This window comes from Lontra canadensis, unplaced genomic scaffold, assembly GCF_010015895.1.
Source record: "Lontra canadensis isolate GAN:19392208 unplaced genomic scaffold, GSC_riverotter_1.0 scaffold106, whole genome shotgun sequence".
Taxonomy (NCBI): domain Eukaryota; kingdom Metazoa; phylum Chordata; class Mammalia; order Carnivora; family Mustelidae; genus Lontra; species Lontra canadensis.
In genome coordinates this window covers 1484626-1510892 of record NW_022631100.1, presented here as the reverse complement: position 1 = coordinate 1510892, position 26267 = coordinate 1484626, and the positions used below count along the sequence as shown (strand labels likewise).

At 38.6% G+C, this 26267-nt stretch overlaps 1 protein-coding gene across 1 annotated transcript in view; it reads right to left on the bottom strand.

Annotated features, from left to right (window-relative positions):
* DNAH14 (dynein axonemal heavy chain 14) overlaps window positions 1-26267 on the bottom strand; it is a 307787-nt gene that overhangs the window by 128914 nt on the left and 152606 nt on the right. Inside the window, exons 38-42 of the mRNA XM_032838780.1 lie at window positions 21747-21840; window positions 20292-20500; window positions 19144-19396; window positions 5118-5202; window positions 2117-2346 (exon numbers count right to left, since the gene is read on the bottom strand). Of these exons, the coding sequence (XP_032694671.1) occupies window positions 2117-2346; window positions 5118-5202; window positions 19144-19396; window positions 20292-20500; window positions 21747-21840 (871 nt within the window). The remainder of the gene's footprint in view (window positions 1-2116; window positions 2347-5117; window positions 5203-19143; window positions 19397-20291; window positions 20501-21746; window positions 21841-26267) is intronic.

The following is a 26267-nucleotide window of genomic DNA, read 5'->3' as shown; positions in this document are numbered from 1 at the left end:
CTTTTTCATAGCTGTATGTTCTATTTTCATTTCTACTTTATTTGCTTCATATATGCTTATTTGTTGAAAATGGATGCCATTTCCTTATTTATCTTTCAAAAAAGAACCCTAACATATTAATAAATATTAATTCATTCCAGATGAAATTATTATAGCCTAACAGAGACCTGTAACATTTCTGTTACATTTCTGTTACAGGTCTCTGTTAGGCTATAATAATTTCATCTGGAATGAATTAATCTTATGATAGGTGACAGTATACCAGTAGGTATACTTTCTTAGTATTAATTGTTTTGTGTTTTACAATTTTGTTCAGAGTGACTACAAGTGGGAAGTTTTGGGACTCCCTTTTTTTCTCTTCTCTTTTCCATTCTGATGGTTTTGTACTTTTTACAACTGCTGCCACCTGCCCCTCCTTTTATTCCTACACCCATCCCAAACTAGCTTTTCTACACATACTTCAGATGACAAAACACAATTCCATACTCATCATTTTAAGATAAACCTTCTAACATAAGGTATAATTTACTGAGTTGCCTTTAGGCTCACATGGAGAAGAAATAATAGAATTTGAGGTATTTTCTGCCTGACAAATAAATCAGGGCAGTTTATTTATCTTAGGAATTAGCAACATCCAGTTAACTCACTGAGTCAACAACAAATAATATGCAGTGCATTTTGATATTAAAAGTTAATTTTGGGGCGCCTCGGTAGTTCAGTGGGTTGATCCTCTGCCTTCAGTTCAGGTCATGATTTCAGGGTCCTGAGATCGAACCCCACATCAGGCTCTCTGCTCAATGGGGAGCCTGCTTCCCCATCTTTCTCTGCCTGCCTCTCTGCCTACTTATGATCTGTCAAATAAATAAATAAAATCTTTAAAAAAAAGTTAATTTCTGGGAGTCTGGGTAGCTCATTGTGTGAAGCATCTGCCTTCAGTTCAAGTCATGATCCCAGGGTTCTGGGATTGAGCCCCGCATTGGGCTCCCAGCTCAGCGGGGAGTCTGCTTCCCCCTCTCCCTTTCCCCCTCCCCCTTGCTCATGCTCCCTCTCAAATAAATAAAATTAAAAAAAATAATTTCCATAGGAAATAACACAAAACTTTGTGGTCAAATATACTTTAAATAGAACATTTACAAATAATTTCAAAAGGATATTTTAAGAGTTACATCACACAAACTGGTCAAATCTATACTTTTGGTAAATATTTTTGGCTCTCATCTTTAACAAAGTTCTTCTAAATACATTCATGGTTCACTGTTTTGTCTTTTTGGTACCTGCACCAAGGATCTCTTCATCTATTCCAAGTTCCTTTAATTAGTGACTGCTAATCGGGAAGGCTTACCATTTCAGAAAATGACGACAGATTCCATTTGTTAGAACTGACTCAAAAAACATAATAATAAAGAAATCTAAGACTTCATAAAATAGTTTTTATAATATTAGTCTTTAAGAAGTAAATGAAACTATAATCTACAGAAATTCCTGGTGCACGAGGATATGTATAACACAGATCCAGCTAGATGGCCAGTGGGCTCAGCTAGGCCGAGGTCAAGAGTTCCAAGGTTTCATCTGTTCTGCCTTACTTGTGTGACAGCTCCCTTAGAACAACAATTGACCAGGAGTCGAATTTACTTCAGCCTCTTTTGCTGGACTAACGGTACTGGAGTGTGCTTTTACCTTTAACCTCACACTTTAAAAGATGGGCCTTTAATTCAAGGCCATCCATAAAGAGTTTCCAACTAATTTTTTAGTAGGGGGAGGGGCAGAGGGAGAGAGAGAATCCCTCTCACAACCTTGGGATCATGACCTGAGCTGAAATCAAGAGTCGGACCCTTAACAAACTGAGCCCACCCAGGCATCCCTCTTTTCTTTAAAATTTATTTTATCCAGAGATTTATATCAGCTCTGACAAAGTATCTCTATTTTTTTTTTTTTTTTAAGTAGGCCCCTTGCCTAGCAAGGAGACCAATATGGGGCTTGAACTCACACCTGTGAGATCAAGACCTGAGCTGTGAACAGGAGTCAGACTGAGTGGCAGACAGAGCTGACTGCCTAAATGCCCCCACACTAATGTTCTGAAGCAAGCATAATTAGGACTGCTGCCCCCAGAACCTACCTATGTGTGGATTGCTCTCAAACAGCTCATGCACAAGCTTGTCAAAATCATAGGTCACCATGGCAGGGGAACCAGGCTCGTGGCTCAAATACGGCACCAGGTCATCTTCGTGTTCATCCTCACGCTTTAAAGTTCCTCCAAAGGCCCAAGTAAATGCAAACACGAAGAGCTTCTGAAGCATAACTTTTAACTTATGAGGATTCTTCTCCAGATACCATGTATTTTCAGCTCTGAGGCAGACACATGTGGGAGGGTAAGAGTTAAAATTTTATTTTTATTTTTTTAAAGATTTTTATTTATTTGGCAGAGAGAGAGAGATCATGAGTAGGCAGAGAGGCAGGCAGAGAGAGAGGAGGAAGCAGGCTCCCCGCCAAGCAGAAAGCCCGATGCGGGGCTCAATCCCAGGTCCCCAAGATCACGACCTGAGCCGAATGCAGAGGCTTAACCCACTGAGCCATCCAGGCACCCCAAGAAAGTTGAAATTTTAGAAGGAAGTTCAGCGATTTTGATATCAAGCACAGTTTCATTACTAAAAATTATAGAACAGTTAGGTGTTAACATGAATGTTTTAATAGTAATGTACAATTTTAGTTGATGTCATGTAAATTACACACTGCTACTATTTTTAAGGTACCATTTGTGTGAGAGATCTGTAGTCCACCTTTATTTCATTTATTTAGTGCAAATGATTCACTTTTATTTATGAGGTCAGTTTATTAGTCACAAGTTTACCTATCTTTTGGGAGAGGATCTGGTAATTCTCCATTTTATGTACAAAAACATAATCCTGGTCCTAGTCCTTCACTCTGTATTGCTCTCAGCCAGGCTGTGAAGGCTGATTTAGTTCCACGCAGCTGAAGCCACGCTCCTGTGAGTCTGGGGAAAGTCTCGTCCAGTCTGGGCCAACAAGGTCACCCTGGTCTGTGGACTCTGAGATTCTGCAGTGACAGGGCTGATGGTGAGGGACTGAACGAGAGGTTTGGGCTTGATTTCAAGGCATTTAAAATAGTTCAGGATATAGTATTATCATACAATTACTCATAAATTATGAAAATCTTAAAAATGTATCATCAACCTGAAACTTGTTGGCAATCATCAATGTCCAATGCACATATTCAGTTCTACTTAAAATTTCTAGTCATGTGTGATAGTTCATTCAGCAAATATTCATGAATTCCTACTGTGTATCAGCTGTCCTGGACCAAGCGAACGTGACCCCTTCTCTCCCGGGTAAGAACGGGAATGCTAAGCCACGGCATGTGTAAGGGAGACAGTTACATGTGACGTGCACAGAGGTGGTCAAGGGGCCGCGTCAGCCCATGGGAGGCGGGTCAGCCTCTGGGGAGAGCACATGTAGCAGGATCCAGAAGCCAAAGGATCAAGCTGGTCTGAGGAACTGAGACAAGAAGCCGGAGTCGGTGCAGAGGCAGCCAGGGCTCCCATGCTCTACACAGCTTCTGTCCTTCCATTCTGAGTCTAATGAGAAGACATGAAATGTCTATAAAAAAGAAAGATTATTTATGTATTTATTTATTTAGTATTTATTTATTGTAGTGTATTTTTTTTAAATTGAATGTTTGTGAAGTGCCTGGGTGGCTCAGATGGTTAAGCGCCTGCCTTCGGCTCAGGTTATCATCCCAGGGCCCTGGGATCGAGCCCCACATCGAGCTCCATTCTCAGCAGGAGCCTGCTTCTCCCTCTCCCTCTGCTCCTCCCCCTGTTTGTGCTCCTTTCTCTCTCTCCCTCTCAAATAAATAAATTTTTAAAAGTCTTAAAAAAAATCAAACATGTGCATATAAATACCAGGAGACATATACAAGCATATTAACCACAGTAGAATGTGTCATAACAAAAATTGACAACCATATATGTCCATCAACAGGTCAGTAAGTTGTGACATATTTATACAATGGTCTAATAAATAGACAGCAGTGAAATAAAGAATCCCTATTTGTTCAATGAAGTAATCATAAGAACCCTGAGCAAAACATTATAAGTCAGCCAAGAGCACAGGGATTCCATTAAAGTTTAAAAACATGCAAAGGTGAAAAATATATTTTTCAGAAATGTATCAATAAACATAAAATCCAGGTTGGTAGTTATCACAGGTGATGGGATGACAGAAGATCTAGATAGGTACACAGGGGACTTCAGAGATAAATTATACGTTTTTTTCTAGAACTGTGTGGTGTGTATAGGAATGTTTGTATATTGCTTGTATCTTGCACGTACCTTACCAGCGTTCTTTTATGGCTACTCACCGTTCAATAAAAAGTTAAAATAATGTATAGCTGTTGTGTTGAGAATGGACTAGAAGAACTGGGAAAACCAACTGGGAGGCTCTTGCAACAGGACAGGCAGGAAACAGTGAAGATTTGGGCAGGATGGGGACAGTGAAGATGCAGACAAAAGGGGGAATCGAAGGTGGGGTTGACAGGAAGACTAAAAACTGTATTTACATGTTCTGTCATTTAAAAGAAAATGTGATGTGAGTGTGTCAGGGCCTTGTAATGGAATACAGGGAGGCCTCGGTGGTGACTCTCCTGTCCATTTTGTAAAATGGCGGACATGTAGCAACAATATTTTCTACAGCTATACTCTGTGCCAGGCACTATTCTAGACATGCAGCACAAGGCATTATTCTTCTAGTTTTATAAACGAGCAAACCAAAGCTTGAAAATATTTAACAACTGGCTCAACATTGCTCAGCTCATAAATGACAGATTCATGAAATAAATTCATGTCAGTTTCGTTCCTTTCTCAAGTATGTACAGAGTCTGCAAGATGAATTCATATCATCCATTTAACGTACCATCAAAATCTGGCAAACTCGCATTAGATACACAAGGGCTCTATGTAAGCTGCAATAAGGTAAATTTAACTGGATTTTGATATTCTAAGTCACGAAGGTCCTGGTTTACCGATGGGTAATCCTGCGCTTGCTTAAGGGTCCGGCACCTGGTCCGTACTTAAACATGTCTGTTGAATGAACGTAACTGACCTCTTTTTTGTACTCTTGAATTTGACAGAAACTTTTGAATGTGAAGAACTTTTATCCTCAGTTGAAGTGTCCTTCAAATCTTCACCTTAAAAAAGGAAAGAGTTTTTTTTTTTTTCTACAGTGATAAACAGACCCCAGATTTACCTGGTAACTTAGTGAGGTTTAACCTTCAACACTGTTTCATTTGTGAATCGTCACAGAACAACTTTTCTTTCACACATTATCATGTAGCTACCTTATCAGACCCAAGTGGGAGCTACTTTCCTAAGGGGAGCAGAGAATGTACCTGCATTGTCCAAAGTGATTTTTGCCTTATTTGAAGCATAAACCAACATGCTTTTTTCTTCATTCTCTTCTAGCAACTTTTCTGTAAGTTTGTTCCAACATGAAAGCTTGAGGACATTCAGGTAACTACGTCCAAAGTGGTGTACATTGTGAACTAAATAGTAAATGGGTCTTAATGACGTGAAGGATTAGAAACACTATATACTTTCAAATAACGGATTCACTAAAACAAACACCAAACAGGTGCACTTCAGGCCGGTTGTACCCACCTCCCTCCCACCCGTCACCCATCTGTTTTGTCCAGGCCAAGCAAACCGCAGAGGAACAGAGAGAGTGAGGGATTACTCACTCTTCCTTTTAGATTATTTTCTCTTTTTTAATGTTTATTTTCTTTATATTAAAATAATACAGGCTTCTTGTGGAACCTATCATTCTACAATTCTACCACACATAGGTTAACGAATAAATGTTGCTGCATTTCATTATGGTCCTTTATATAAATAAGTAATATTTAAATACAATACTTTAAAATTTAAGCCAAAATCAAGATTTAAAGAGAGTTCGCTTCTCATCCTGCTTTTTTTTTTTTTTTTGGATAAAGCAACACATATTTATTTCAGCCACTTTCTAACACAGTTTTTTAAATTTATTTTTTAAAATTTCTTTTCAGTGCTCATCCTGCTTTTTAAGTCTGTTTTCATGTCCTTCCATTGAAACATGACATTGTTACACCATGGTTAATGAAGCCATTTTTCTATTGATGGAATTCAGATTTTTGCTCTTTTATAATAAATAATGTTGCTATAGAAGAAAGCTCCTTGTGCATAAATCTGTACATTTCTGTGATTATTTATTTATAATGAATTCCTAGAATAAGAGATTCTAGGGCAGAATACATGGATTTTTTAAAAAGATTTTATTTATTTATTTGACAGAGAGAGATCACAAGCAGGCAGAGAGAGAGGGGGAAGCAGGCTCCTTGCTGATTAGAGAGCCCGATGCTGGGCTCGATCCCAGGACCCTGAGATCATGACCTGAGCCAAAGGCAGAGACTTAACCCACTGAGCCACCCAGGCGCCCCGACATGGATATTTTTGACATGAACTGGCAAATGGCTCTCCAAGAAAGGCTGAATCAATTTATACCTCGAATAGCTTCTGTAAGTTTATATGTTAATACATTCTAGCTATGGATGTGTTTTCTTCATTCAAAAATCTCTTTGCTTATTAGAGGAAAATTTTATGCTACTTTCAAATAAATGTTCTTCTCATTATCTGTAAGGTTAAACATTTTCTTAAGAATTTTATTTAAGTTATATTTATCAGAAATTTTAGTAGTTGTAAGAAGACTCCTGTGACCCAGGTAGCTTTCATACACCCCCCCACCCATCCTTCCAGCCACTTGTTCCAACTGCCACAGACACAATTGGAACTCACTGTTATTTATAAACTAGTGAGTTTTATGTTGTTGTACAGGATTCATGGATAAATTTTACTCTTAGAGGTATAGGGCCTCTCTTTGTGTCTAACTGTATGTTTATGTATGTGTATGGATATATATACTGTGTGTGGATAACATTTTCCTGTATCTAGACAATATTGTCAAAATTAATTATAAATTATAAATATAAATTATTTAAATGGCTTAAAGAAAAATAAGCTTTAATATCACGAGTGAGCATATGTGAAACTAAAATTTAATTTTCTTTCATCTGCTAAAAGGACAAAGTTTTCTGAGACTATATGAAGTTTTTCTTGACCTTTTAAGTCATCTGCCTAGAAAACAATGGTGTTTTGCCAAAATAATCTGGGATTCATGGTGTCTTTATCAGGTCTTCGATTAGTTAAGAAAACAGAGTCTTCTCTAGTATAAGAGCTAAGTTTTTTACAATTATGTAACTTTTTATATTTGCCTCAAGTCTTTGTCACTTTGGTTAAATTAGTAACTAAATAATGTTTCACAATGATATGATCCTCTTTAATCAAGGAATGCAAGCAGGTACAGCCACTTTAGAAAACAGTGTAGAGACTGCTTAGGAAATTAAAAATAGAGCTTCCCTAGACCCTGCAATTGCACTATTGGGTATTTACCCCAAAGATACAGATGTAGTGAAAAGAAGGGCCATATGTACCCCAATGTTCACGGCAGCAATGTCCACAATAGACAAAATATGGAAAGAGCCAAGATGCCCTTCAACAGACAAATGGATAAAGAAGATGCAGCCCATATACACAATGGAATATTACTCAGCCATCAGAAAGGATGAATACTCAACTTTTGCATCAACATGGAAAGGACTGGAAGAGATTATGCTGAGTGAAATAAGTCAAGCAGAGAGAATCAATTATCATATGGTTTCACTTATATGTGGAGCATAAGGAATAACACGGAGGACATGGAGAGAAGTGAGTTGGGGGAAACCAGGGGTGGGGGGAGATGAACCATGAGAGACTGAGGACTCTGAGAAACAAACTGAGGGTTTTGGAGGGGAGGGGGAATGGGAGGTTGGGTGAACTTCGTGGTGGGTATTATGGAGGGCACGTATTGCATGGGGCACTGGTGTGGTGCATAAATAATGAATTCTGAACACTGAAAAGAAATAAAAAAAAAAGCATTCTATGCTTGCCACACACACAAAAAACAACTTTGTGAAATTTCTGATAAACGTCCCTAAATCAACCCAAAAAAGTTTTTTTGACCTTGACATAACTTTGAGATTTTTCAAGAGGGTCCCGGGACCATCTCAAAGCATTTGATATCTCTCCCTATAAAAGAGAGATATTCAACTAATTAGACTTATTTGATATATTAAATTACACAGAAAGCATTATCAAATAAAAATGATACTAAATTTTCTTTAGTATAAACAGATATATATTATTAATGTAAATATTCTAAAAATTATATGACATTCCTAGAAATTTGGTGTCTTGGTATAATGTTGTCATTTATTTTTTCAAATGATATCACAAAAATAATTAAATTTCCTTGTAAACTACATTATAATGAAGTCTCATCAGATCTTTAACCACAGCTGTTTTTAAGTCTTATGTCACTTATGGACAGTTGTTTTCCTCTAATGCTTCATGTTCCAGGAATGCTGCAGGAAAGACCACTGAGGACAGGGTTCTGATAACTAAGATCATACTACTGAACTGAGTAAGAATTTATAGAACTCTGATAAAAACACTTATAAAATCATAAAACTGATATCAAAAGTTCAACAACTAATTACATAAAACTAAACTAATGAGGATGGTTATAATTTTTATGACTTTTTGTTTAAAATACTGTTGGTTCTTTCACATTTTATTTTTCTGATTTTAAGCCCCTTTTTTAAAAATTGGGAAAATACAATTAAAATCTGAAAAGACAATAGAAAACAAATCTGCTGAAATGGCAAAAGAAGGAAAACTATGAGAATAAAACTTTATGGGAAAAAAAGCAAGTTTAGGAGCACATGGGTGGCTTAGTTGGTTGACTGTCTGCCTTCAGCTCAGGTGAAGTCCTGGGATTGAGTCCTGCATCAGGCTCCTTTCTCAGTGAGGACCCTGCTTTTCCCTCTGTCTGCTACTCCCCCTACTTGTGTGCTAAATAAATACAATCTTAAAAAAAAAAAGCTAATTTTTTCTTTTTGCTTTTATTTTTATTGTATCTATATGAAAAGATGGATATTAATTGAATCTAGTAATCATTTCACAATAGATGTAAATCAAACCATCATGCTGTATGCCTTAAACTTATTCACTGTTGGATGTCATTATTTGTCAGTAAAACTGGACAATAAATGTCAATTCATCAAAAAAAAATTCTTTTTACTATGATTGCAGATTTCACAATTTCCTGCAATTCTGACAGTTTTTGATTTAATTTTTGTGGCCATGTTGTTAATTGCATAAATGTTCATAATTATGTACTTTCTTACTGGACAGTTATAATCACCAACACACAATACCCTTACTTTGTCCCTTCAGTGTTTTTAGTGTACAATTCCTTTTGTGTCCTGTTACTATTGCCAACCCATATATAGATGAACACGTACTTATAACACATATGTGCAAGAAACGCTAACGGTTTTCTTGCATATCTTTTCCATTACTTTTTAATAAAGATTTTATTTATTTATTTGAGACAGAGATAGAGAATGAGTGGGGGTGGGAGGAGCATAGGGAGAGGGAGAAGCAGACTCCCCACCGAGCAGGGAGCCTGATGCAGGGCTCCATCCCAGAACCCTGGGATCATGACCTGAGCCAAAGATAAAGGCTTAACTGACTGAGCCCCCCCCCAGGCAACCCTATTACTTCATTTTATATCTTATTATGATTTAAGTGTGTCTTTTATAGTAGGGTTGAAAAATCAAATTTGAGATCTTTGTCTTCATTGCAGTCAGTGATATATTTGGTATTAGTCATTTTATTTTCAATGTTTAAACATGCTTTCTGTTTCCCCGTTTTCTCAAATTTCATTATTTTTATCACTGTTTTGTTGTTGTTGTTATTGATCTGTTTTACCTTCATAGTATGAGTTATACATTTCATAAAAAATACTTATCGTGCAATAGTCACAGTACATAAAGAGTATAAAAACTGACTGGTGAGTGTTTTGAACACTCCCTCTGGGTTAAGCTATGAAGCATTACTGTATGTCTGCACACCTCTGGCTGCAGCTCTTAGTTCACATTCCTGCTGTTTCCTGCAGATACTGCTACCGGCTGAATTTGTTGTTTATTATTGTCATGAGCAATGAAAATAATTACAGTAGTATGGGTCCCTAAAACACACACAGTTTCACTTTATATGATTTTTAAAATTTATATAAATGGTGTCAAATGTATGCATGTTAACAGTTTGCTTTATTCAACTTGTTAGGTTTGTGGAGCATCAGGCATATTGATACATGTAGCTTTTAATCCATATGCTTCCTACATCCTGGATAGTAGTATTTTGTTGGTTATATATGTTATAAACTGGGGCTTGTCTTTCAAGCTTTTGATGCTTGAGAAACATATAGTCTTTTTTTTTTTTTTTAAAGATTTTGTTTATTTATGTGACAGACAGATCACAGGTAGGCAAGAGGCAGGCAGAGAGAGAGGAGGAAGCAAGCTCCCTGCTGAGAAGAGAACCCGATGTGGGGCTCGATCCCAGGACCCTGGGATCATGACCTGAGCTGAAGGCAGAGGCTTAACCCACTGAGCCACCCAGGTGCCCTGAGAAACATATAGTCTTAATAGAAAAATACACCAATCTTTTCCTGAAATTTCATATGTTAGAAGTCCATCATCGATTCAGTATCATGAACACATTCTACTATATTTCCTTCTAAAAAGTTCTCCAGCGTCACTTTTCTTCTATTTGTCCCTTTAATCTACCTGAGACTGTATTTTTATGTGTAATGTGAGGTAATAAGCTCTTTTTTAAAACTACGGATAATTACTTGATCCAACACAATTTACTAAAATGTTTATTCTTATTGATCTGTTGTGCCACTTTTGTCATTTATCTTGTCTAAATCATCTGTTTTTCATGTTTTTTTCTTTGAGTTCAGATACTCCTTCTGAAGTCATTTTCCTTCTACCTGAAGTGCACACTGTAGAAGTTCCTTTACTCACGGTCTGTTGTGGTGGACTCTCAAATCTTTTGTCTGAAAATCCAAGGGGTCTTTCTTTTATCATCATTTTAAAATGGAAGGCTGGATGGCTACCACTTCTGAATTAATAGTTAATTTTTTCTCGGCCTATTATACATTGTTTTCTGGCTTCCATTTCTGTTGTTGAAAAGTCTCTTGTCAATCTAGTTGGGATTCCTTAGTAAGTAATCTCTCCTTTTTCTCTACTTTTCAAATGTATTCTTTTCTCTGGTGCTCGGTAGTTTCATGACAGTAAATATAGGTGGGTGCTTCATTTTATTGGTCTGATTTGAGACTTGTTTCACCTTCTGTGCTTCTGTATTTTACCAGTTCTGGAAAATTCTCACCCATTTACTTTTTGCATACAGCCTTCTCCTCATGACTTTTCTGGAACTCCAAACAAATGTATGTGAGAATTTCTCTGTCTCAATCTTCCCTTAGTGCCATCTTTTTTATATCCTGGTTTGCTCATTCCCTTTTCAGCATTAGATAAAACTAAGTCAGTATTAGCCCTTTCGCTCAGTTTTCCAATCAGTGACTACATGCATTATTTTAGAAGTTATGTTTGATTATTTTTTGTACTGTTGAATAAATTTTGTTAATCTCTCAAAGTGCTCTTATATTTACATATATGTTATGTAATGTATAACCTTACATGTTAAATAAATGGTCCAAATGTTCCACCTGAAAGCCAGGGACCATCAGATGATAAAGAAGTGACAACCAAACATAGTCTGTCAACGGGAAAGGCACTTCAAATGCAAAAACAGAGACAGGTCTGAAGGGAAAGGATGGAAAGCAGTACAGCAGATGTCATAAAGAAGCAGAAGTAACTGTGTTCATGTCAGGCAAAGTAGATTTTAGAGGAGTAATTACCAGAGATAAATAATTAACTAAGGATTCAATGCACCAAGGAGAGAGAATAAGTATCAACGTATGCACCTAATAACAGCTTCAACATACACAAAAGGAAAACTTACAAAACTAAAAGGTTACAGAGACAAATCACAATTGTAGTTGGGAGATTTTTTTTTTTAAAGATTTTATTTATTTATTTGAGAGAGAGAATGAGAGAGAGAGAGAGAGAGAGCACGAGAAGGGGAGGGTCAGAGGGAGAAGCAGACCCCCCACCAAGCAGAGAGCCCGATGTGGGACTTGATGCCAGGACTCCAGGATCATGACCTGAGCTGAAGGCAGTCACCCAACCCATTGAGCCACCCAGGCACCCCAAGGAGATTTTAATACTCCTTAACTGAGAGAATGTGTAACAAGAGAATCAGAAAAGATATAGAAAATTTGAACAAAACTATCAACTAGACTAAGTTGATATCTATAGGGCATTTCATCCAAAAAAGGAATACTTCTTGTTTTCAAGAGCACAGGAACATTCACCTAGATAGATAAATTCTGGGTATCACACAAGTCTCAGTAAATATAAAGCACTAAAATTAGGCAAAGTATATTTTATAACAGGAAAAATTAAACTAGAAATTAATAACAATAACAAAAAGGCACCTAGAAAGTCCCTAAACATTTGGAAATGAACTCCACGTTCTTAAACAACCACAAAGAATAAATCACAAAAGAAATTAGAAAATGCTTTGATTATTGAAGAAATTTAATAATCTCAGTATGTGCAAAAAAAAACTAAAAAAAAAAAACCAAAAAAAAAACACCGAAAAAAAACAAAACAAAACAAAATACCCCACTATCCATGATAAAGAAAATCTCTTAGCAAACTACAAATAGTTAGAAACTTCATCAAATTGATAAAGGATGTCTAGGAAAGAATCCTATGGCAAAAATGATACTGAAATGGTACAAAATGAATGCTTTCTCCTTCAGATTGGGGGAAAAATGGTATGTCTGCTCTCAAAACATCTGTGAACTTGGTATTGGAGGTCCTACCCAGTAGAATAAGACAAATACAAGAAATAAAATGCACACTGATTGGTAATACAGTACTCATGTCTTTATCAGTATAAAGCATCAATTGTATTTCTATGTACCAGCAATAAACAATTGGAAATTAAGATTTTAAAACTTACACAAGAGTATTAAATTCTTAATTCTATAAATTCTATAAATTCTTAATTCCCAGTGAAATTCTTAATTCCCAGCTCAGTAAACTGAACCCTGGTCAAGATGCCCTGTTCCATTTATTGCCCAGCCTTCACAGGCCCCACTCTAATGGAAGGGGAACATGAAGGTGCCTTGGCTTTCTGGATATCAGTATCACCCGGACCCTGTGTCCAACAGTTCTAAAAATCTTTGAGTATTCCTCTCTCCCTAGTGTAAGTTACTCAAGTAAATGGCTGCAGTCTCCTTTGGAGAAGGAACAGTGTAATTATTTTTAGAAATACTTTCCATGGGGCACCTGAGTGGCTCAATGGGTTAAAGCCTCTGCCTTCGGCTCAGGTCATGGTCCCGGGATCCTGGGATCAAGCCCCGCATTAGGCTCTCTGCCCAGCAGGAAGCCTGCTTCCTCCTCTCTCTCTCTGCCTGCCTCTCTGCCTACTTGTGATCTCTAATAAATAAATAAAATCTTAAAAAAAATACTTTCCATGATATTGCAGAAGGTCCCAGCCTCCTCTTTATCCAATGGGTTCTGGACATAAAAGCTGGCTGGGGTTTGGAAATGAGCAGGGGATCATGACTTATTATTGAGGAAGCTACCCTCAGCCTCCGCATCACTTGTCTTTGACTTCTTCTCATGATACAAGCTGATGGTAACTAGTTGGCTGCTCATATATTTTGCCCATAGGGATGGTACATTCTACTAATAACTTAGCTTAATATATTACTATCTAATACCTTATATTACATACTACCTCACATCTTACTTTCTAATATCCAATCTAATAATTAACACTATCTAATATCTAATCCTATCTAATATCTTAGATGATAATATCTTACTATCAATAACTTAACATCTTATTCTACTAATAGCTTATCTTATTTACTCTTAATAACTCTGAGAATCATCTCTGCCTCCCCCACCCTAGCTTGGCTGAATTCTTCCGGTTTCTGGTGGTAAGGGCTACATTAGACCCTCCAGTGAGACTAGCTGTGTAATGGTCGCCTCTACTGGTAGCTCTGGTCTCCAGAGCCACCAGCACACAGTTTGGAGTACTGAGTCTGGAGGGGTTCAGGATTTGGGGTGATGTTTGCTCTGATGCCTCCACTCTGTCAGGGTTGGTCATTTACTATTCTCTAAAGTGTGGCCACTCTGGTTACCAAGTCCTGGCCTAGAGCTTTCATTTCCCTTCACCAGTAGGTTGTAAGAATTCTCTGTGTGCTACCTGGAAGGTCTCCCAAGAGGGGTTGCTAAATTATCTGTGATTACTGATTTGCTTATTTAACACTTATTTCTTCTTGTTTATATATATATTCTTATATATATATATATTTACTTATATATAAAATATATTTATATATATTTATTTATATATTATATATTTTATATATATATATATATATATATATATATATATATATATATATTCTTGTTTATATATTTCCCCTCTCTCCCTACCTCCCTTCATGTGTGTGTGTATGTATCATAATCTGGAATATAGATTTCTAATATGTTCTCAGTAGGTCTTAATCTTTTTACTGCTTAAGAAAATTTTCACACTAAAATAAAATTTGGGCTAATATCTAAATGACAGCTTTTTTTTTTTCATTTATATTTACATTATGTATCTTATTTCTACCCCTTATTCTGGCCATTCCATGTCTGTCCCTCTTTGTAAATAATAGATTGAGATACAATTCATATAGTACAGAATTCCCTCTTTAAAAAGGCACAATTCAGTGGTTTTGGTATAATCGGAGTTGTGCAGACATCACCACTATAATTTTAGAATGTTCTCATCACTAGAAAGAAACTCTACACCATTAGAAGAGCTGCCTATTTTCCTCCTTCCCCCAGCCTCTGGCAAGCACAGCCTACTTGAGATTCGCTTATTCTGGACACTTCATATAAATGGAGTCATACAGTATGTGGTCTTTGTGACTGGCTTCTCTCCCTTAGCATAATGTTCTCCAGTTCATCCATTATGTGCATCTATCAATGCTTCATTTCTTTTTATGGCCTAATAACATACACCGTGTGGATAAGCCACACTTTCTTTATCCATTTAACAGACATTTGGGTTGTTTCCACTTTTTGGCTATTATGAATAATGGTGCCATATACATCTGTGTCCAACTTTTTGTGCGGACACATTTCCATTTCTTTTGGGTGTATTTTTTTTTAGGAGTGGAATTGCTGGGTCAAATGGTAATTATGTCTCACATATAGAGGACCTGCCAAACTCTTTAACCAAAGTGGTTGCTCCACTTGTATCCTTTTGATTTAATGATGATACTTGTAGAGAAAAGAGTTACTATTTGTTTTAAAATTGAATCAGTTTCAAAAAAAGACTCTTGACTATAGAGAACAAACTGAAGGCCGATGGAGGGAGGTGGGTGGGGGAATGGGTTAGATGGATGATGGGGATTAAGGAGGGCACCTGTTGTGATGAACACGGGGTATGGTAAGTGACTTCTACACCTGAAAGCAGTATTACACTATATGTTAAATTAACCTGAATTTAAATAAAAACTTGAAATTAAAAAAAACTACAAAAAATAAAATTGAAATCAGTTTCTATCTTTTATTTTTTTAAAAGATTATTTATTTATTTATTTGACAGACAGAGATCACAAGCAGGCAGAAAGAGAGGAGGAAGCAGGCTCCCTGCTAAGCAGAGAGCCCGATGCGGGGCTCCATACAGGGCTCGATCCCAGGACCCTGGGATCATGACCTGAGCCGAAGGCAGAGGCTTTAACTCCCTGAGCCACCCAGGCACCCCCAGTTTCTATCTTTTAAATGAGAGAGTTTAACTCACATTATTGTAATTATTATTAAAGTTGGATCAATTTTTTTTGTTATTCAAATTTCTTTCTTTTGGTTTCCTTTACCCTCTATAGTAAAGAACAAATATTCCTTTGTACATTTAAAGCTATGGATTCTATTATTAATTTTTTTTAAAGATTTATTTATTTACTTTCGGGGAGAGAGAGGGAAAGAGGGAGAATGACTGTGGGGGTGGGCAGAGGAGAGAATCTCAGGCAGACTGCCCTGTCAAGCGTGGAGGCCCACTCAGGGCTCCATCTCACAACCCCAAGATCACAGCCTGAGCCGAAACCAAGAGTAGGATGCCCAACAGACTGAACCACCCTGGCACCCCTCTATCGATTTTAGTATTACTCTGAGGCTTACCCCCAACACATTAAGATGATACTTATGTTTATTTTTTTTCTCCATCACTTTTTAGACTTTGCTTCTGTTTTTTTTTTTCCCCTCAAACAATGCAGGTAATCATTCTCTCTCAGCTTTCTTTGATCTGACATCACCCCCTCCCCTTCCCCTCTCCTTTATGCTTAAAGTTTCCAAACTTTTGTTCTAGATTTTTATGTTAATTTTTTTTAAAGATTTTATTTATTTATCTGACAGACAGAGATCACAATAGGCAGAGAGGCAGGCAGAGAGAGGAGGAAGCAGGCTCCATGCTGAGCAGAGAGTCCAATGCGGGGCTGGATCCCAAGACCCTGAGATTATGACCTGAGCCGAAAGCAGAGGTTTAACCCACTGAGCCATCCAGGCACCCCTATTTTAATTCTTCTGAGAAGTGTTCTTTGCTTACTTTGGTTGCATTGAGTTTTACTAAATTATTTATCACATCTAACTTCCGTATAATTCTCCTTGATTCATTTCTTGCAGTACTGGATTACTCCAAAAGTCTCTTGTGTTAAACTTTTTCAGGCTTGCATATCTGAGAATGTGTTTAATTAGCTAAATATAAAATGCTTTGAAGATTAGACATCAGTTTTTCCCTTAATCCATATTGCTGTTGAGAAACCTTGTGTTAAACTGTTCTTATAATCCTGTTGGCTTTTTCCTCTCTGAAATTTCTTAGAATCTCCCTTTAATCTTAGATAGTCTTAAAGCATAACAAATTGTTTCTTTGCTGAAACACCACGCATGAGGCTCAGGTGCCCAGAGTCTGCCTTAGAATGAGGCTAGAGCAGGAGAAGCTGGAGATCATCCCTGTTCCCACTGTGAGTCTTACACTACCTAACAGGGGACGTGGGGGAGCACAGAGACTTTGAAATCTGTGGTGCACTGAAGGGAACTTAAGCAACAATAAAAGCTAAGTCCCAGTCCAGACAGACTCAGCATTACCTCAACAATCTGGGAGAAGAACAGCTGTAACCATTTCCATATACCTGTCTCTACTCTTCCTTTCCCGACAAAATCAGGCATTCAATAAAACATCACGAGACACAAAAATAAGCATGAAAGAGAGTCCTGTCGCCAGGATACAAAGCGGTCAACAGAACAGATCCAGACATGGCCCAGGCATCAGGGATTTAAAACAACTACAATCGAACTGTTAAAACATCAGACGTAAACTGAACAGAGAATTTCAGCAGACCACTGAGCACTATAAAGAGAGTCAAATGGAAATGTGAGAAATAGAAAGAGATGAGATGAGAATTCTTCCAATGGGCTTATCCAGCAGCCCGCATGCCGCAAAGAATCAGTGACTTGGATTATAAATCAACAAAAGTTATTCAATCTGAAATACAAAGGAAAAAAGAACAAACCAGAAGATGAGAGCATCCAAGAACTGGGGGCATTATATCAATAAAACACTTCCAGGTGTGGGTTTTTATTTTCCCAACCTATTTAATATTCCAAGCTCCTATTCAATCTTAGGTCTTACATTTTGTCAAATTCTAGAACACCTTGGTAATTATTTCTTGAAATATTTCCTCCCTTCTATTTATTTCAAAAACTTCTTTCTGGAGGTTCTGTTACATGCATGGTAAACTTTTGACTTTTATTCATCTTTCAACTAAAGACACACCCTCACATACACATAAACATACACATATGCATATATTGTGTAAGTGACTGTACTTCTACTTAGTTCTATAGAAGTGCACACAGACACAGACCCCTCGTGCTGCTGTAATCTGGGAGAGCCCCTGGACTGAGCCGTGACCTAGCTAAATATGTCAGCATTTAACCTGTTTATTACGTTCCTTCTCTTAACTCCTTCTTGCTCTGTTTCTAGTACTCCCATTTCCCGGGTTTATGCTTCCAACGAATTCAGAACTGTGTGTCCGGGGAGGAAGTAGATACTCTTCAAGGCAAGAAAGCTGTGTGCTAACAACTTGTATCCCCACTGATACTGCTCCTTTTCAAGTTCAGTCTCTTTCTCTTAATCACTTAGACTTTAAGATGCGAAGGGGACTGGCAGTGGGAAGAAACATGCTTGTAGCTCTCCTTGACCTAGTCAGGGGTCACTGCCGACACGCTATGTTGCTGCAGCCTCCAGCTGGACTGTGGCGTGCTGACTGGCAAAGGCAAGGCCAATGGTCTGCTCAGAGCCTGAGAAGGGGAGAGGCCCAAGCTAAATATTCCCCCCATTTTGGTATCCAGCTCTCTTCCACTCAAGACTACTGCTCCCCCAACTGGGACCTTAAGCATCCTGTCACCCCAGGATTTCTCACAATGTCCATTAGTTTGATGGATCCCAAACTGGGTTTTGGAGGCCAAGCTGGGAGCCTGTGCTAATTACCTGTCTCACTGGAAGCCAGACAGAACCAGGGTCTGAAGGTTGGGGTCCAGAATCCAGAGACCTCGTCTGTACCCATAATGCTATACTAGTTTCTGAATCTTTTGCTCTCACCTCACACTACTTTCGACGTTTACTACTTTCCACGATGACAGTTTACACCTAGGATTCTGGACACATTTCCCCCATTATATCTCTAAGAATCTCATATTAAAATCATTCTTGCCTAATAGAGACCCTCTCAGGATTCCTTATACTCATTTTTCCTATGACCCTTCAACATAGGATTTTACCTTACTGACATGCTCCTTTATAAATGATTTCTAGTTTGTTCCACGTGCATGTCCGCTGCTGGCTCAAATAGACTAAAAATTCCTGGTCTACCTTTGTTTCCTTTTATAAAACTCAATAGAAGGTGATGAGTAACTGGCACTGATGAGTGAGATACAAGACCACTAACACAAGGGGGAAAAACTCACATTTTCCAAAGCCTCCATTTTTACCCATGAAGTCGAAGAAAGCATCAAGAATTCTGCACAGAGTCATAACGGTCATTACATCCTGGACAGGAAATGGCTGACATTTCTGATGCTTCTTCATAAACTGTAGTCCGTCTGCGACGCTATTTTTAATCATGAATTCAAGACAACTCACTCCTGTTTGACTCATAATTTTGGAAGTTTTCAAAAGCCATGACTTCATATAAGGCTCCCATCCCAGATCAACAGGATCCTAACAATATAAAGCACAAGATAATTTTATGTAAATAAGAAAAATACAGTGTCTATCGTCTTTCTAACCGTCTCTTTACGTCACCACTGCCCTGGCACAATATGGTTCAGAATCCTCATTCATCAAAGTGCAACTGATCACAACAGCTGAAGAATGACCTATGTCAACCATAAGAGACTCTTCATCTTAGGAAACACACCGAGGGTTGCTGGAGGGGAGGGAGGGGAAGGATGGGGTCACTGGGTGACGGGCGTTAAGGGGGCATGTGATGGAATGAGCACTGATGAATCACTGACCTCTACCTCTGAAACCAGTAACACATTATATGTTAATACATTGGATTTAAATTAAAAAAAAAATAGAATGACCTGTCTCTGATTTGTACTTTGTAACCATGGTCTTACAAGACTAGAAGCAATGGGGGGATTACGTGAAGGAGGAGTGCTGAGGTTGTATGTCCGCAGGGAGGGGAAAGGTAGCACTTAGCTTTGCTTGGGGGAGGTTAAGTGGGTCAGAACCCAGGGCTAGTCACGGCTACTAATGCATTCCCGGAGAGAAGAAACCTAGTCTCTCTTGAGTCTTCCATCCTCCTCTCCAAGGTACTGGGTTCCATGAGTCCTAAGGGTCATCGAGTGAAAAGGGTTCAGGGTAGTGGCTCCTCTCCGGAAAAGCAGCCCTGCCTGCAGCCTGTCCTGTCTGGTGCGGGGGACAGCCCCATCAGAGCCTAAGACCATTCAGACTCACTTCTGGGTTAGGAGGCTTCAGGGGACAAAGAACTGAACTACTGCCCTCACCCTTGGTAATCCAGGGGTAAGGCTAAACCAGTCACCAAAAATGTTGCAGATAGTGACTAAACTATATATTTTCTTTCTGGGATTTGTTTCTGGAAACCCACCATATAGACCATTGCGCATCGGCTGACAGTAGCAGGACTGGCCTGAGAGAGACTGTCCACCTCAAAAATCAGTCGTATTTTATCAGTTAAGGCAATTCTCTCACTGTTTGCCAGGCATAATGTTCTATTATCATCCAGCATGGAGTTGAGATTTTCTACCCAGAAGGCATCCACTGGCCCGTCTAAAACAATCCACTGCCAGTCGTACCCTGCAGAGAAACAGATTCACGAGGTAACTGAGGATCACCTCAGACTTCTTTTTTTTTTACAAGCTTGCAAATTTTCTATTTTGTTTGGGAAGTGATATCCTAGAAAACACTAGACTGAATACATTACTATGCAGACTCTAATATTTATTAAATAAAAATAGCTATCCACACTATATACTTAGTAATTCTTTAAACATTGTTTTAGTATTTTTAGATTACTGCATTGTGAAATTAGCCCTTAAATTCTGGATCAGAGAAAGATCCCGGATGTCTCTTTTCCATAATATATGGGCTGTGTGTTCCCCCTTCCACCCAAACACTGTTTGGACATGCCACCTCCGAGAAATAGGAAAGGCAAGCAGATGCCCTTCAAAGAAAGAATCAAACAGATTTCAGAGTAGTTCACATGTGACCCCATTGACTCCACTGCCCATAGCTACAGGCCCTACCCGCTCCACAGTTCTAGAAAACCCACTGGACAAGCTAATGGAGGAGTGTGGGAGTCACTGTGGAGGCGGAAAATAGTGAGCCACGGGAAGGACACAAGAGGCCAGCAGAAGAGGGAGGGGAGCCAGGGCTCAGATGGCTGGACTGGCTGAAGTACCCACCTCAGGGCCCATTTTCACACCCTGGAAGGGAGCTTGCTGTGCCCAAGGACTATGCTCTCCAACCTGAACATGAGGTAGGGTCACACAACCATTGAGGAAAAGCAGAAGCAGCAGCAGAAGCCTCCTTCAGTGTGAATGTGTGGCTAGAGGGTTATCCCTGAGCCGTAAAAGCCCTGGGGGGCTCCAGCAGCATCCTGACGCTCTCCGTCCTCCCTCACACCGCCAAGTGCCGGGTGTGCAATCCTTTCTAGAGGAGTATGTTTGGGTGGTAGGACTTGGCCTGGGAACAGGCAGAGTGCCTTGAGTCCCACTTCAGAGGCAACGCTACTGCAGGTTTCCACACGACAGTACTTCTACCTTTAATATCTACTTGCTTCTTGTGAGATATTAATGTGCATTTATAAACTGAAAGGGTTAGACCAGACCTGCTGCTTTTATAGTGTAATTATAGATGAATGCCCCGTGGTATGTGGTAACACTACACAAATTCTAAATAAACAAATGAGGAGAAAATACATAGTACAACAACAAAATATCACAAATTAAAAATGCTTTTAAAGATAGAAGTAAAGCTCATTTAGTTCAGTTCATCGTCTATTTTAATCAATCACTTTATTGAATCTAATAATAACACTTACTCTGATATTCCGGAATGTTAACATCTTTTCCCACCTCCACCTCAAATATATTAACGTCAGTATCTGCTGCATCAGAGAAATCAAGTTTGAAAACCTAAAATATATAATCAGTAATATTAATTGGATCACACTTTCCAATTCCAATGCACTATATATTCATATGTTCTCTTGAGTATAAAAATGGGAAAGGCAGAAGGTTCTGGCCCTGGAAGACCTCCGTGTAGCCAGTGCAGTGTGGCTCAGCTGAGTGGTGATTACAGGCCGTTTTCTTTTAGAGAATTCTCTTCTCGTTTTTTCCCCAGCACAGTTAGTACCTGCTTGTGTAACATTAAAATAATACCATAAAACACAAAAAAGAAAGCAGATGTTCTCTGAATTTCCGCCATCTCTAAAGAATCAGTGTGGACATTCTGGTGCGTATTTTCCCCCTCCTTCATAGTAGTTTTAAAATTTTAGGGTACAGAAGACTTTAGTACCTGCTAAACTGCAGACTCTAACAGAATCCTTAGAGATTCTGACTGAACAGGTTGGCAGAGGAGGCCAGGAAGCCCCACCTGTAATAACATTCCCCAGGTGACACAAGTACAGGTTGTTTGCACATTAATCCCAAGAAATTCTGATCTACGCATACATTTAAGTCTTAATTATCTGGAGGACTTTATTATTTATCTCCTCAGCAGATCTGAGTCCCACATCATCAGCTGACTAGCACTGGCTCTCTCTGCCCGCAAGACTAGGGGAAGCCCACCAAACATGGGAGCCAGGCCCGGGGAGCAGAGGGGCTCAACAGAACAGAGAGAGACGGAGACTGTACATAGGAGTGAGCCCCACGTCTCAGCCAGGGCCTCGCGGCCCAACAGACAGTAACCGGCCACTTCTAGTTTTCAAGGCTCATGGGAAGAGGACCAAGTACAAGGTTATTTCGAATGACTTTTTCTATTGCAGAAGTCTGCACTTACCAGCCCCGCACATAAGTCATTATGCTCTACTGTTTTTCTTTCCCTCGGTTTTTAAAAAATGTGGGATTGTGGGTCAAATATTATCTGGATTTTAATCTTTAATAAATTCTATTGGGTCTCTTTTTCAAAGTCTGTGACAATAATACTTCCACCAGGGGCGCCTGGGTGGCTCGGTGGGTTAAAGCCTCTGCCTTCAGCTCGGGTCGTGGTCCCAAGGTCATGGTCCCAAGGTCGTGGGATCGAGCCCGCATTGGGCTCTCTGCTTAGCAGGGAGCCTGCTTCCTCCTCTCTCTCTGCCTGCCTCTCTGCCTACTTGTGATCACTGTCTGTCAAATAAATAAATAAAATCTTTAAAAAAAAATAATACTTCCACCAATAAGATGCAGGAATGTTTGTTTCTCCATATCTTCGTGAACATGCAATGTTTTAGTTATGGATATTCTTACGTTTTGAAAACTTGAGGAGAAAAACCGTGCTGCTCTCATTGTTATAATTTTTAGTTTTTGACTAAGACTTAGGCTGAGCTTCTTTCCTCTGTCGACAATTTTCATGTGCTCCAACAACGTTCTACTCTTAGCCCGCCTGGTTCCCCCAGTTGTTCTTGTTTGCGTCTGTTTCTTACAGCCCTCATTTACAGCAGGGCCACTAATTCCTCTAAGATGCTAGAAAGATTTTCTTCCAGACTGCGGTTTGCTTTAATGATGTTTATTGTAAGGCTTGGAAAAAAAACAAACCATTTTTTTGTATTTACAGAAAAAAAATTTTATCTTCTGTTTATGATTTTTAGGTTCTCAGCTTTAGTTAAGGTCTTCCTAACTCTAAAAATATGCCCCTAAATATTATGTTTTTATAATTTTATTTTTATATTTAGTTGGCTATTTGATCTGGAATTTTCTTTCTTTTTTAAAAATTTATTTGACAGCGAGAGAGAGAGAGAGAGAGAGAGAGAGAGAGAAAGCACATATGAACGGGGAGGGGGAAGGAGCAGAGGGAGAGGAGAAGCAGGCTCCCCGCTGAGCAGGGAGCTGGATGCGGGGGCTCGGTCCCAGGACCCTGAGATCATGACCTGAGCTGAAGGCAGATGCTTAACTGGCTGAGCCACTCAGGCACCCCTGGAATTTTATTTCTGGGTAAGGAATGAGGTAAGTGTCTTTCTACATTTTTCACATCAGAAAATAGCAAACTATATTAACAGAGAATTCAGTAAAGAATGCTTTTCCTGCTGATTAGAAATATTACTTCAGTTGTATATTAAATTCACATATGTCTGAATATATTTCTGGACTCTGTCTGGTTCCCTTTCTGTGTTAGTACATTCCAGGGTTTTTATTCAGGTTTTGAAAAGTGTTATCTTTTTATTTCTTTTCCTGAAATATATCCAGCACTCAACATTACACTAGTCTCAGGTATGAAATATAATGAATATTTGTATAGATTGTGAAACGATTGCCACAGTAAGTCTACTTAACATCTATCACCATGTATAGGTAAACATTTCTTTCTTGTGGTGAGAACTCTGAAGATCTACTCTCTTATCAACTTTTGAATATACAATACAGCATTTTTAAGTATGGTCACTGTATTATATTGTACTCCACTGTTTTGGTTACAGTATAGATTTGTTCTAAAATTAATATAGAACATTTTAGAAATATAAAGCACTCTGGTTTTCTGCCCAGATTTTCTTTGAACTCTTGGAACATTTATACTTCCTAATGAACTTTAAAGTCATTTAATTTGAGTTTTTGAAAGTGGGATTTTGCTTGGAAAGATATTATGTTCATATATTAACTTGGTCTAGATTGGCATTTTTTAGGACAGAAGTCTTTCCATGCCGGAATACAGTATCTCTTCCATTTATTCAATTTTTGCCAATTGTATATAGGTATTCCTGTTTCCCTCCCTGCCACACCCCATGACAAATTCCTTTCTTTTACATTTATTCCAATATATTTTAAATAGATTTTTGCCATTGATAGCTGAATTTTTCCTATTTCCATTTCTAACTGGTGATAATTAGTATAAAGGATTTAGGGGCACCTGGGTGGCTCAGTGGGTTAAGCCTGTGCCTTCGGCTCAGATCATGATCTCAGGGTCCTGAGATCGAGTCCTGCATTGGGCTCTCTGCTCAGCAGGGAGCCTGCTTCCTGCCTCTCTCCCTGTCTCTCTGCCTACTTGTGATCTCTCTCTGTCAAATACATACATAAAATCTTTAAAAAAAGAATTTAGTCATAGCCACTTTACCATATTCCTTTCCTATCAATTACTGAGAAAGATGCAGTAAAATCTCATACTAGATGTGATTTATCAATTTCTCTACAAAATTCTGTTGTTTTCTCTACACATTTTTACATTACATCATAGGGACATAATAGTTCAGAACTGCCATCCTTTTCTGCACCAGCAACACAGTGTTGTACTCTACCTAATTCTTTAATAATTCTTGACATCTGGCAGATCTCACCACCCAGACTCTTCCCCTGGTTTTTTTATTCAGAAATATCAGGGACCTTGGTTCTTCTAGATACATTTTAGAATCAGTTGTCAAGATCTTAAAAACTACTTGAGCTTTCTATTTCAAAACTTACTGCAAAGCTCCAGTCATCAAGTGTGGCATTTGCATAAGGAGAGATGTAAGATGAGGAGAACAGAATTGAATCCAGAAGGAAATCCCAACATTTACCGTCAGTTGATTTTGACAAGAGTGATGAGACAATTCAATGTGGGAAAGAATGGTCTTTTCCACAAATAGTTCTGGAATACTTGGATATTCAGAGGCAAAAGAATGACTTGGGATCCCTCCCTTATACTGAACACAAAAATCAACCCAAAATAGACCATAAGACCTAAATATAAAAGTGAAAACTACAAAGCTCTTACAAAGCTAGAAGAAAGTTTTTTTTTTTTTAAGATTTTATTTATTTATTTGACAGAGGGAGACATAGCGAGAGAGGGAATACAAGCAGGGGGAGTGGGAGAGGGAGAAGCAGGCTTCCCGCCGAGCAGGGAGCCTGATACGGGGCTCTATCCCAGGACGCTGGGATCATGACCCGAGCTGAAGGCAGGTGGTTAACGACTGAGCCACCCAGGTGCCCCATAGAAGAAAGCTTTTTGACCTTGATTATACAAAGCTTTTTTCAGATATGGTATAAAAAAAACAAGTGACAAAGGAAAAAATAGACTCAACTTCATCAAGGCTAAAAACTTTTGTGTCTCAAAAGATACCATCAAGAAAATAAAGACAAGTCACAAAATGAAAGAGTGTATAAATCATAGTCCCTGATAAGGGACTTGCATCTAGAAGAATATATACATAAATATGGACTAGAAGACTTTATATTTTTTCATTTTAATTCCAGCGTATTAACATACAGTGTTATATTAGTTTCAGGTGTACAATATAGTGGGGGTTCAACAATTCTATACATTACTCATATGTGGAATTTAAGAAACAAATAAACAAAGGCAGGTGGTGGGGAGAAGAGAGAGATAAAGAGACAAGCCAAGAAACAGACCCTTACCTCTGCAGAACACACGGATGGTCACCAGAGGGGAGCTGGGT